Genomic DNA, 12,764 nt, shown 5'->3' on the forward strand with positions numbered 1-12,764 from the left:
TTTTCACACATTTGCTTTGAAATTGTGAATTTTCTTATGAATATATTCATATTTTCCACTATAAATATTTGTTCAATTGGGTTTACACTGTAATGAAAATTGCAATAATAAAAGGGACATTAAACAGATTTGCTGTATTTATTTTGTATTTATATTATATACATAAACAGATTTTTTACACAGGTTGGTGTGCGTGAAAGGCACCATGATTCAGCTTTGCTTTTCAAGGACGAATAGTGGTCCTGTTGAAAACAGTTACAATACTTATTAATATAATATTTGACATTCATATCCAGTTTGGCAAAAGTAATGCTTATATGAGAATGACTTACAGGGTTTGTATTCCACAAGAGTTACAAAAAAAGTTAACTATATAAATGTATATTTTAATTAAAAATATATTATGTATATATATTTGTAAAGACTTGTGAAGCTGAAATTCCGGTTTTCAACCATTCAATATCTGATATACATGTTAACAACTTTGAACATGGACTGTGGATGTGAGTGATTTATTTCAAATGCAAGCTGTGGAAACAACAAAAATATAATACTGAAGCATTTTAAACTTTTTAAAAATAGATATGGTGAAATGGCAGTCAGAAAGGAGAGAAAATAACAAAGAATGGAAGAAAGAAACTTTTTGTTGATAATAAAACATCAGAGAATAAACATTGCAATATTAATTCCAGTGTAAACTCCATTGCTAAACAAAGCTGGATCTGAAAAGGGTTTTTCTTTCATTGGAGTTGATGTATCAGGGTCAGGAAGCTGTAAAAGAACCTTAAGAAAAAAAGTGATACATGACACAGTTGTCTCCTCCTGTAATATATAATTTCACATCCTGAGGTGGTGGGAAGTTCACTAACATTGTATTTCTGGTGCATAGTAATAAAACTAATCTATCAAACAACAGATTGAATTTATATTGATGTGGTAAATTACCTGTTCAACAGAAAACTGGAGACTTCAGCGTCAGAAACTCTTTGTCTCTCAGTAGTTTTCCATCGTGGAGACAAGTTGTTTATCCTCATTTCCTGTTTCACCACGCCTCACTTTAACTTTAACTTTCACTTCTCGGACGAAGCCTGCAGCCGTTCCTTTGGTTTTTCAGTGCTACATTTATTGTTTATTACTTATTATTATTAAAGTATTTTCCGTTACGGTTTTTATTTTAGGCTCACTACAGAGTTAATATAACTTAGATATGAGGATTATATCCCGTTTTGTGCAAAGAGAGCATTAGAAATCCTTAGACATCTTACACACTGCTACTTTAAATTGATCTTGTAGTAAACTGCAGAAATCCTGAAGTAGATAAAAGATTATGTTGCTCAGCTCATTTACCGGTTCAAACTAGCTGCTTGTTTTCATACAAAAGTACATCGATTTTATCACTCCACAATACAATAAGATTACCAGATTCAATAACTGTATTTAATGGAGTGTTTATAGGTTGTTGCATTTGAACTATGCAGACTCTAATATATAGTTGTGAAAATGATTTGGCTTGATGGTTTCCTGACTTAATGTAACACATTAAATATTCATCTTTTGTAACTGACCTTTTCCTGCCAAGCTTATGACACACCTTGCTGTTGGGTGGGTGAGAAACAATAACCTCCTTTAAAGCACACTGTCAACACAAAGCAAATGAAAAACACAAAGAGCTGTAGCAGTCATTAAAGTCAGTGTTGAGGGTGTGTGGTGTAAGAAAAGGATGTTGAAGGGCAGAAATCAAAGAAAGAAAAGGAGAGAGAGAGAGAGAGAGAGAAGGGCTCTCATTTCTAAGATATTTCTTCATGTATTACACAATCTCAAATAAGTCTGATTCATGTGATGAGATTTTAAAAAGAGCCACCCTGTAGACCTACCAGCAAAATCAGAACTGATTTGCTGAAACTTGAAAATTGTAACTAAAGCTTACTTTCTACTCCTGTGAGAAAAAAGCGACTGAATGTATCAGACTGGTTAGTAAATTTAGAAGGTTCACCTGGATGTCACGTTCCCATGACTGTGAATAAAAACCCATGACAGTAAATGCCGATTTAGCACAGCAGCAAACCTACACAAATCCTATGACTGTAGATATGAAAAAGTAATTTGAAAAAAGAAAAGTTAAAGGTGATAGTATTCCTGTTGTGGTCTGTATGCTGTGATTGTGCTTTGGGGAACATTGAAGAATACATGCTGAGCACTGCCATTGTTTCTTTATGGAATCTGTTTAATTGAGTAATTCATCCGTACATGTTGACAACACCACAAATGGAGTGAATGATCTTTTGATTCCTTTCAAAGTGTAAATAGTTACCACAAGATAAAACTCAAAACAAAGAAACCCTTCATTCTGAGGGAGAAAATAAAAAGATTGTGCTCAATTTAAAAGAGAAAAAAAACTCAACAACATATTGACATATACACTTAATATTTTCCTACATTGGAAATGTAAATATTTCATATCAGATACATCACAGGAACAGGAACAGATTTTTAAATTCTGATTTTTTAAATCCTGTTTGATACCACAAACGATGATACCACATACAGACATGGTCATGTTTTAATAAGAGACAACATATGTAAATATTTGACATCAGGATTGTCATAGAAACAAAAAAATAGCATCTCACATTAAATTTGATAAAAGAAAAAACAACAATTTCTGTCTTGATTATTTGCGTGGATGTTTTTCGAGGCAAGATAATGATGTTATGTCAAACAAAATCCTAAAATCCATTTGGTATGTTTCTTAACATGTGCTCCTAGAATGTACACAGACTATCAGACTGTATTTCAGTGAGCTCATCAACACAGAGTTAAAGCAGATTACTTTGTTAAAGACGTAAAAACATTCTCAGATAAAGGTGAACACAAATGGATCAAATTATCCATGACAGGATAATGAATCAGTGTAATGAGGAGGATGTGCACTTCTCTAATCAGACAGCTTGTTGTCTCTCAGTTGATGTTAAATGACTCTTTGAGACTCTGTTCTGCCTGTTGAAGTGAGATATTTTTCCAGGTTGTAGGAATATCAGCAGGCTTTGCACCATGTTCTACTGCAAACTCCTCATTGAACTTTGCCATTACATATTTCCAGTAGTCTGATGCCTGATAGCTTCCATCTGGAGGAATTTTCCAATCTGGGAAGATGTCTGTGTATTTTTTGTAAGAGATCCATTCACCTTTAGTAGCACCACAACGAAATAGGTTGTCACTCACCACAGATGACGAGCATATGTCAGTGACTAGTTTTTTTGTTTTTTCCCACTTGTATCCATTCAGACCCTGTGGCCTATGCAGTGAAGCCTCATGCTCAGAATGGTTACTACCTCCACACACACAGGCCACTGCACAGAAGGGACACTGTTTACCACATCCAATCACTTGGGTGAAAAGCTCATTCTGGGGCTTGACATCAAGATGTTGAAGTATACTCTGGATGTCTCTTCTTTTAAACTCTTGCCTCAGAGCTTCTTCCATTTTATTCACAAACTCTGTGAACCAGTGAGCAAACTGTTCCTGGTTTGCTTTGTTCAGCATCATGACATCACCAAGTGCATCCTGGGAAATGACCAGTGTATCACCAAGTTCCTGACAGAAGTTGTTAATGAATGTTTTCAAGTCAGCACTTGTTTTCTTTGTGGCCTTGTGGATTGCAGCCTTTATGCTTCTGATACTTGAGTCAAGATGCGGATCCACTAGCTCAAACATCTTAGAATCTTTTGATAAGTGTTTCACTGTTTGGTCGAGTATCCACTCCTTTACATATACCTCATATGAGCCAATGTACCGTACGTACTCCCTAAAGCTATGCTTTGAGAGCAAATCCAGTAAAATGTCATACTGGGAGCAGACTCTTGTGATGAACTGTGATTGTTTCCTCATTTCAGTAATGATAGCAGGACCCAGTTTACTGTAGACAAAGTTTTCAACTGCAGGCTTCAAACATTGTTTGGTGAATTCTTCTGCCTTCTTCTGGCTCTGGTCCCGTTGATGGAACACATCTTTGAAAGTATCACAAAACATTTCTTTGTTTTTCTTCAGACATACGTAAGGGTCATTCTCCTTTAGGAAATCTTCGTGCATTTTCTGAAAGTGTCTGGTTGCAATGCCACAGATGTGCAGTTTTAGAGAAACTTCAAACTCAATTTCTACGATTACATCCTCATGCTTTTGCAGCCTCTCATCAATAATGCGAAGGATCTCCTGGATGTAAGCATCAGAGTAGTTTTTAGTTTTTTTTGCATCTGCTTCAGGTGCATCTGTTTTCCCTTTTTCCTTCACATACTGAATGCATTCAGCTATGATGTTGTCAGCTATCTTCTGTACCCTGATTGTGGGATCTTGAATGGGTAGCCAATTGCTCGCCCCCTTTTTAGCTTTTTCAAGTATTCCTTTGGCTTTATATATGAAAGGCGTTTTGCCACAATCTTGCAGTTTTGTTTTACTCAGCAATTCACATGCATGACCCCCTTTGGGTGAGAGATTTGTTCTTAAGTAGTGGGAGACACTGGTGAAGACATTTGTTGGCACTTGTTTGGAAAAAGACAGTTTCTTTACTGTTTCTTTCCACATCTTATCAAATTCTTGGTTCAGTTCTTCATCTCTCATCTGGATGTTTTTCTTTCGACATTCATCGATCAGTGCAAACACTGCTCTTTCAATTTCTTTTGTGTGATTTTCCTTGATTTTTTGAACTTCTGTCTGTCCCTGTTTGATTTCAGCCGCTGCTGTGAGTTGACTATACACAGAGTTCTCCATGTCTCGTCGAAGACTCCTTGCACTGTTTGCAAAGTCCTCTTTGTATCTTTCTACGAGATGGACATGGCCGTCTTTTTGCTCAAAATAGTTTTTCAGTTTTTCAAGAAGCTCTTTCTCCAATTCCATCAGCTTTGTGGAGACTTCACTTTTCAAACTCAAGATGAGTTCTCTCATGTCAACTATTTTAGATTTGGAAGCAGGTGTTCCTAAATTTGAGATGGTTGTTTCAGCATATGTTATCCACTTGTATATGGATTCTTTGAACTCCCATTCCCACTTGTTGAATTCTGTGCATAGCCTCATGTATGCATCAGCCACTAGACTGTTTCTGAAGCTGAAGATGAAGTTTTCATGCTTCACTGCTCTCCACAGGCTTGACATCCACTCTTTAAACTTCAAGATGTCATTAGCAGAGGACTCACACTTTCCTAGTATTTGGGTGATGTTTTTCTTGAACTGATATACAGCTTCACTGTACCCTGCATTGACTGGTGCCATTGGTGGGTTTCCATTCCAGAGTCCAGGAATGTACCAGTTCCCAGTTTCTGGGTTGTACTCCATGACATCAGTGAAGCAGGTGTTCTTTTCTTTCTTCTCCATTTTGGCTGCTGCCTGTGTCATCTCGTTTAACTGATCCAAGAGCAGTTTCCTCTCTCTTTGGGTGTTCTCATTGGCTGAAACATCTGACACATTCTGGTGAACAAACTGACATTTAGGCTTTTTGCCCACCTCTTTCATCCTGAGAAACGCATGCACAACTATTTGTAGGATGTCCTTCATTTGTGTGGAATTCTCCATTGCAATATTGATAATGGTGATGTCACTCAGCCCCACAACAAGTGTTGCGAGCTCATTGTCGTGCTCATGGCTATCATCCAGTTGTGCAAGCTCTGCTGACTTTAAGCCCTCAGTGTCAATGATGACCATGAAGTCACAGTCAAGGTCTTTTTTGACATCTTCATTGATTCTGATGAGCAACATAAAAGCACCTCGAGTGCATCGGCCACTGCTGACTGCAAACTGCACTCCAAACATGGTGTTAAGAAGAGTGGACTTTCCTGTGCTCTGAACTCCAAGAACCGTGACGACCAGTATCTTGTTCTTTGGAGACACCAGTTCATTGAGCTGAGAGAGAACATCACTCACCCATGTGAGAGGTATGTTGGATGCATCTCCATCTACAAGCTCCAGGGGAAATCCATCAAGCAACAATCCTGCACAGATTTCTGGCAGATGCTGTAGTTGTTTACGTGACTGATCTTGTTCTGGAAGGGAAACTGAAGCTTCATAGATCTGACCCATTTCACGGAAGAAGTGTTCAATTCCCAGTGAGCTGCTGGAAAGCTCTTTATCAATGACTTTGAGGGCCTCTTTGTTCTCAGCATCTTTGCATTTTTCTTTGTACTGCTTCCTGAGGCCAGACAGTTTTTCTCGAGACAGGTTATCAAGGTTCATTCGCATCCATTTCAGGAAATAACGTCTCTCTATGCCTGGGCTTGATATTGCCTTGATGAAGCATGTCATGGCATCTGATATGTTTTCAGAGCTCTGTTTCTTCCGAAGTTTTTCTTTCTTTTTCTGAAGCCCTGCTTTGTATATTTCTATGTCTTCAGATCCAAGATTTTTAAGACGAAATTCTTCCTTCTCTAAAATTGTTAATTCCTTCCATATTTCGCCATGCAAGGGAAGCTGAGTGGCTTTGTAGTCAGGGATGTTTTGAATTTTTGATGTTATGGCATCTGCATTTTCCTTGGCAGTCTGACACTCTGGACAGTCTTCATCAACCAAGATTCCCAATTCATGGGCAATGTCAGCCATCTTCTCAATGCACATCTTCTCCTTTGTGTTCTCAATAACATCGTTGACTTTTTTCCACAAACCTTTGACAAAGTCTGCATCATTTTTCTGCTTTGTCTTTGTAATGATGTTTTTTGTTAAGCCCAGCTTTGTTGCTACTGTTTTTAGAGCATCCATACTAAAGCATTTGCTTTCTTGGTTACCGACCAAAAACATCTGTGCCTTGTGGTGGAGGTTGGTTAGCAGCTTGCACTCAGGGTCCAAATTGTCAAAGAACACAAACACTGCTGCAGATGTCTGACACAAGAAAGAAAACTGAGTTTCAAATGAAGCAATGTCCCCACGAAGGTTAGCTACAGCTAATGGCTCACTGAAAATATCAATGTTTTCTTTGCCAGAAGGAAGGTACCAAGTTATTTCAGTCAGTCCATTTGATATTCTTCTTGGAGTGTCACCACACTCCATATTCTTGTGAACAAAAAAGTCATTGCTCAAAAGCTTATTGAGAATCTCTGACTTGGACATGGAACATTCCCCCAGTCTCACAAAAGATATCAGTGGGATTTCAGAAAGAACAATTCTTTCTTCAGTAAAACCCTTGGATTGTACAAGTGACTGAGGTCTGTACGTTTTAACAATGTCTCTCATGGCCCAAAGCATGAGTTTGCACTGCTCTGTGTCACAATCTGGAAGCAGGAGAGGCACAGAAAACTGACACATGGACATTTTGAGGGCCATTTCCTGTTGCACAAACCCATCAGAACACAGGAAGAGAGCAGTGATTACGTCAAGGGGGTTTACCTTGTCACCTGAGTCTGTAATGTCGCTCTGATTACTGAAGTCAAATTCAATCGTTTCTGTTGCTCCGTCATTGGATGATTCACATTCTGATTTTATTTCTCTCGCTGTCACATTTACCATCATTAGTTTCTTCAAGAAATACCATGGAAGATCTGAGTTGCACTTGGCAGGTTCATCAGTGATGGCCTTCAGGTCAATCTGCAGTATTTCGCTCAGTGTTAGCTTCTCTGTGTAGCGCTGCTTCAAGCCCAGATCCTCCAACAAGGTCTGTTGTTGTGTCTCTGTGGGCATGAAAACAATGATTATTAAACCCATAATTACAATGGCCAGTGGTATTCAGATCATTCCCCTTTGCATTAGGGAGGTATGGATGATATGTGTTAAATAAGTTAGTATGTATATATGTCTTTGGAAGGACAGAAAACTGAAACCACTCTTGATCTGAAAACATTTTTCCACCCCTTTACTAGTGTACCTTTTAAGTCAATAATCAGATATCTATAAATGATATATTATTACAATAGAGATTGTTATATTAATGTATATAGCTACAGAGGGGTTATGTTTTGAATCCGTCAGTCCCATTTTTTAGCTTAATATGTCAATGTGTGACTTCACATTCTTGTGAATGTCATATATAGGTATGGGTAATATGTAGGGAATTTCATTACATCTGGCACAATTCACTTGGACTTATGGTGAACAAATCTTAAAAAGGTGAAGTTGAACAATTCAACTGAACTGGATAACCTTGTTAAAGTGTATTTAATGTTATCTTAATAGTGATACTGTCGTAATATAATGTGGCACAACTGCACAGCACCTCAATATTAACACAATAGTTAATAGAGTTTTTATGTCTTTCTTGCCAAGAGTTGAACAAGTAGATCAATACCAAACACATATCTGTAGACTCGATTGGCTGCAATTGACCTTGAGGGCAGTTGTGAGGCAGTTGGAGTGAATAACGTTTAACAGCTAAAAGAATTATCTACACCTTCCTCGAGACAAAAAGGTCCACACACGACTTGAAATTGAAATGAAACAAATTCTAAAATCCTTTCCTTTTTCCTACTGGGATTTTGCCCATTTCATGCAAACATTCTTCATTCACATTCTGATTGGTCGATCAAGGATTTGTGACTCATTGCAAATGAAGTCAAATGGCCATGTAAAGGAGGAAAGGGAGGATCATCGTGTTTGACAGCTAAATGTACATCTAAAGTAGAAGCTTCTAACTCTGGTGTAAATAATTATGTTCCACAAAAACGCAGGCTCTGGTGAAACCAAAATGGCGACGCTCGTGCTACATGATGTCACTAACACTTGCAGAAAGGTTACATCAAGCAAATTGACAGAATTGTTAATTATTTTATTTTTTTTTACTCCATGAAGGTTACATTTTGGGGCTACACATTCTGTGCGACCTTGCAAGTGCCCCCCAACACAACCAGGAAGTTGTGAGAGCGGACCATCTCCCTATATTAGAAATTCTCTTGTGCAACTCATAAGTGTAATGGCAGCCTTTTTCATAATGCACTTATTGTTAGTCGCTTTGGATGAAAGCATCAGCTAAATCAGTGGTTCTCAACTGGTCTGGCTTCGGGACCCACCATCACCCCTTAATGACAAGCCGCGACCCAAATCGAGGAAAATTCTCAATTTCTCAAATTTATTTAATGGAAAGATGGTGCAGTTTGAACCTGAGATAGTACAGAATATCACAGTATGCCAACACAAAAAAACAAGTTTAATGATAAACCAAAACGACCAGCAGGTGGCGATGCTAGAGAGGGAAATATTCCCTATTACACTCAATTAGCTGCATTTTGATTAAAACCCCAAAATTGCTTCTTAAGGACACAAGGTAATACAACATACATAACAATTCAGTAACTTCAGCCTTTTTTAACAGACTCAACAGTGCTTTCATGCACAAACATGAAATAAAAGTCCAACTATTGAGAAGTAGTTTCAAAAAGACTCAAATTATGTAGCTTTAGCTGAGAATACTCACTCACTGAATCTATGACAACCAACAAAACTGATCCTATTCACACTGAAAACGGGTCCGCGACCCACCAGTTGAGAATCACTGAGCTAAATGATATGTAATGTAATGTAATGGACACTAGGAACATACTGGACTGGAAATGGAGGAAACTATTTCAAGTTGTTCAAGCTAATTTGGCAGGTTTGCAAGATCATACATTGATAGTTGATTTTAACAACTTTGCAAACGCACAATAAACTAATAAAAATGATGTCAGAGAAGAAATCTGGGGTATTATGGCTGTGGCTATAACAATGATGAGGTGGCTAAGGTTGCCAGCAGAAGGTTTTGAGGTAGATGCGCCTCTTAAAACCACTGAAAAGCATGACTATCAGTCAGTGCAATATTGGGCAATCTAATGACGAGTTTATATTTTGTGAAATGTAAGGACAACTGCCTACTATTGGAGCTACACTACCAGATGTCTTGGCTCAGTCAAATGCACTTCAGAAAACTGAGGCCAAAGCTGTAAATAGACTGAACAGCTAGAGACCTGTGCATCTAGGTTAATATTTCGAGTGGACTGCATTAAAAGCACCAAGTGCAGTCATCCCTCCACCCGCTTCAATATAGTGATCTTCTATCATGTCCTCAGTAGAAAACCTGAGCAAGCACTGCTGCATCAGCATTTAGCCGTAAACACAGGTTCTTCTTAGAGAAGGACTGTCTGTGGACTGAGGTCCAACTTTAATGAGTAACTGATGGGAACGTAACTTCAGAGATAACCAGGTTTGGCATTTACTGTAAATGCTAATGGAGAGCATGTTCCCTGTTTGTCCACTAGTTGTTAGACTACCACAGTGGTTCTCAAACCTTTTCTGTCATGCCCCACTTTGGAGCTAGAATATTTTTCATGCCCCACCCGCTCCCCTGCCCCAACAAAATTATGACAAAATGGGCCAAGTTTAACATAAAATAAAATACACATGAACATTAAATTCACATTACTTTCAGGAATTTCTTATGTGCAAATAAAAAACCTTTTTCAAACAACTTTTTGTGACATTTGCCACTTTTTTCAAAGAATAGTGCAATAACTTTGCTTAAATTCAACTTAATTGAAGTACTTTTGGTGACATTTATCACTACATTCCTCCATCAGTCTGTACTTTTTCAAAAATAGAGAAAAAATAAATTAAATTATAATCACTTTGTTACAACCATGATAAAGCTCAACCAAAAAGAACACATGCATGTGACTGGGGTGTAATGTTTCCAAGTGTCTTCTTAATTTGTTGGGTCTCATTCTGTCAGCTGCCAGAGTTTTCAGACCTAAAAGACACACTGGTCTCTCCTCATGTCCTCCTTCATTCACTGTGAACCCAAGAGCAAGATCGGCTTCATCGTACTTTCTTCTCAACTTGGTTTTTGAACACTGTGTCTTGTTTGTCACTGACCGGCTGCTTCACGTGAACGAGCTCTGATCTCACTGTGTGTGTCTCTCTGAGCGAATGAGTGGGGGCGGGGGGGGGCGGAGCCCCGGGGCCTGTGTGTGTGTGTGTGCGCTGTCTGGGGGCACACACACACACACACACACACACACACATTCGCCCGCTCCTGGTATTTCATGCTGGCCTGATACGATGATGATTTAACAAATTAACGTGAACGTGAGTTCACTGTTAGCGAAAAATATGCGCGACATGCACAACACTGTACAGGAGCCGCTGCAGAGCCGCTGCAGAGCCGCGGGTTGCGACCCCTGGCTACGGCGAAAGAACGATTTGTTTACTGTTCCACCGTTAAAGAGATGCGGACGTCAAAACATTAGTTCCGCCTCACATTTCCCCTCCCGGTCGCGCGCCCCACCTGTTATGCCTCTGCGCCACACAGTTTGAGAATCACTGGACTACCATGACCTTTGCAAGTGAGGGTATTTAAACAGCCCTGCCTTGTATGTGCTACTTGTCACTGTCTGTGCAGCAACCCATAACTATAAACCCTGTAGTTTTAGTAGTAGTTATATAGTTTTCAAGAATTTCATGGCTGCCTGTTGTGTTCACAGTAATGCTCTGCTCTGTTAAAAACAGTTTTAACGATGGAAATATTAATAACTGCTTTAAACTACTTACAAACTGCACAGTAAATGGTGCCTTTCAATCTGAACAATAGAGTGCATGAGACTGACCTTCGTGGCGTTTTCTATTGGCGCCAAGGTTATGATGACCAGGTGGATCTCCATCGCCCATTCCCTTGATAAATGAAAAAAACACATTTGCAAACGTGACGAATCAACTTATTATCCCATACACATTAGCTTATAGTGAAGTGTTTCCATAGAATTAGTTTTTATCAACACAAAATAACTAGATTAGCTGTTTACCTCCATTGTGGCTGTACTCTCAATCCTCTCACTTGTGCTTCTCACTGTAAAATAGAAGACAATTCTGTCAGGCTTCATTCCTGTGACGGTTACACCATCAGCTCAGTGTTAGTATAGTTTTGTTACATTTCATTTCAGTAAAAACATTACACATAGTTATTTGTTCATAGCCTCTTTATTTAACGGACAGTTAATTTTCTGAGTTGGGTGCACACAAGTTGGTCAATATTCTGTCTTTTTCTTTAATTATTCTATGTTTCTCTTTAATTTGCAATGACACTTGTTTGCAGTGAGCTCCCCGGGCAAAATGCTTGAAGCTTGCAGGAAGTGGCCTTTTAAGCCCAGCCCACAGGAAGTGGAGGAGGCCCAAGCATGACTGGAGGAAGGGGGGGGGGGGTGTAATAATTTACATCAACCAGTCTTTAAAATGTCTTTGTACCCCTCTCATCACATCAATGATTCTCGCGAAAAGAAAAAAAACATAAGTAATTTTCATAAATTCCTAACAAAGCTATGTTATTGGTGTAGTTATGCAGGTCCTCCCATCAGGCACATGTTAGAAAAATCACTGACTAAACAATATAACGACCAAACTCTGTCATAAGCAACCTACCTTTGAAGGAAATTTACCCATGGCACGACTGCATTCTTTTGTCCAGGATTTTCTTTCGCAGTTACTCAGGTTTTGCAGGTGAAGTATTTCTGCTGATACCATAGACAAAACACCTCTCTCCACCACACGAGCCAATGTAATAATGCACTGCAGAACACTCCTTTTATGCTCCTCAGCAAGACACTTTCACTTTGAGTTTGACACGGTCACATGGTTTCCCAGAAAGGGACGGTTTGCAGTAAATTGAAATAATGCCACACACTTAGTGCATTGCCTATTTTTTTAAATCAATGTTGAAGCCCATGGAAACAATATTTACAATATTTATTACATGTTTCCCACACAATCAAAATGAACTGTAAAGTTGTCATGAATACACTGAGACTGGGACAGGCATGAAGATGTGGTGGAAT

The 12,764-nt window shown here is 38.8% G+C and overlaps 1 protein-coding gene across 2 annotated transcripts; it reads right to left on the bottom strand.

Moving 5' to 3' along the window:
• Window positions 1-2,810: 2,810 nt before the first annotated feature.
• On the bottom strand, window positions 2,811-12,488 carry LOC117779337 (up-regulator of cell proliferation-like). Of its 2 annotated transcripts, none has more exons than XM_034615431.1 (4): window positions 12,352-12,488; window positions 11,739-11,782; window positions 11,544-11,607; window positions 2,811-7,643 (listed from the first exon to the last, which is right to left on the bottom strand). In XM_034615431.1, exons 2-4 carry the CDS (start codon window positions 11,742-11,744, stop codon window positions 2,959-2,961), a joined length of 4,755 nt encoding a protein of 1,584 aa, XP_034471322.1. In that variant the 5' UTR covers window positions 11,745-11,782; window positions 12,352-12,488; the 3' UTR covers window positions 2,811-2,958. The 2 variants fall into 2 exon arrangements, with proteins under 2 accessions (XP_034471322.1, XP_034471323.1); XM_034615432.1 differs by having other exon boundaries at window positions 2,811-7,648; window positions 11,555-11,607; window positions 12,352-12,462.
• Between the last annotated feature and the right edge of the window lie 276 nt (window positions 12,489-12,764).

The sequence above is a fragment of the Hippoglossus hippoglossus genome, chromosome 18, assembly GCF_009819705.1.
Source record: "Hippoglossus hippoglossus isolate fHipHip1 chromosome 18, fHipHip1.pri, whole genome shotgun sequence".
Taxonomy (NCBI): domain Eukaryota; kingdom Metazoa; phylum Chordata; class Actinopteri; order Pleuronectiformes; family Pleuronectidae; genus Hippoglossus; species Hippoglossus hippoglossus.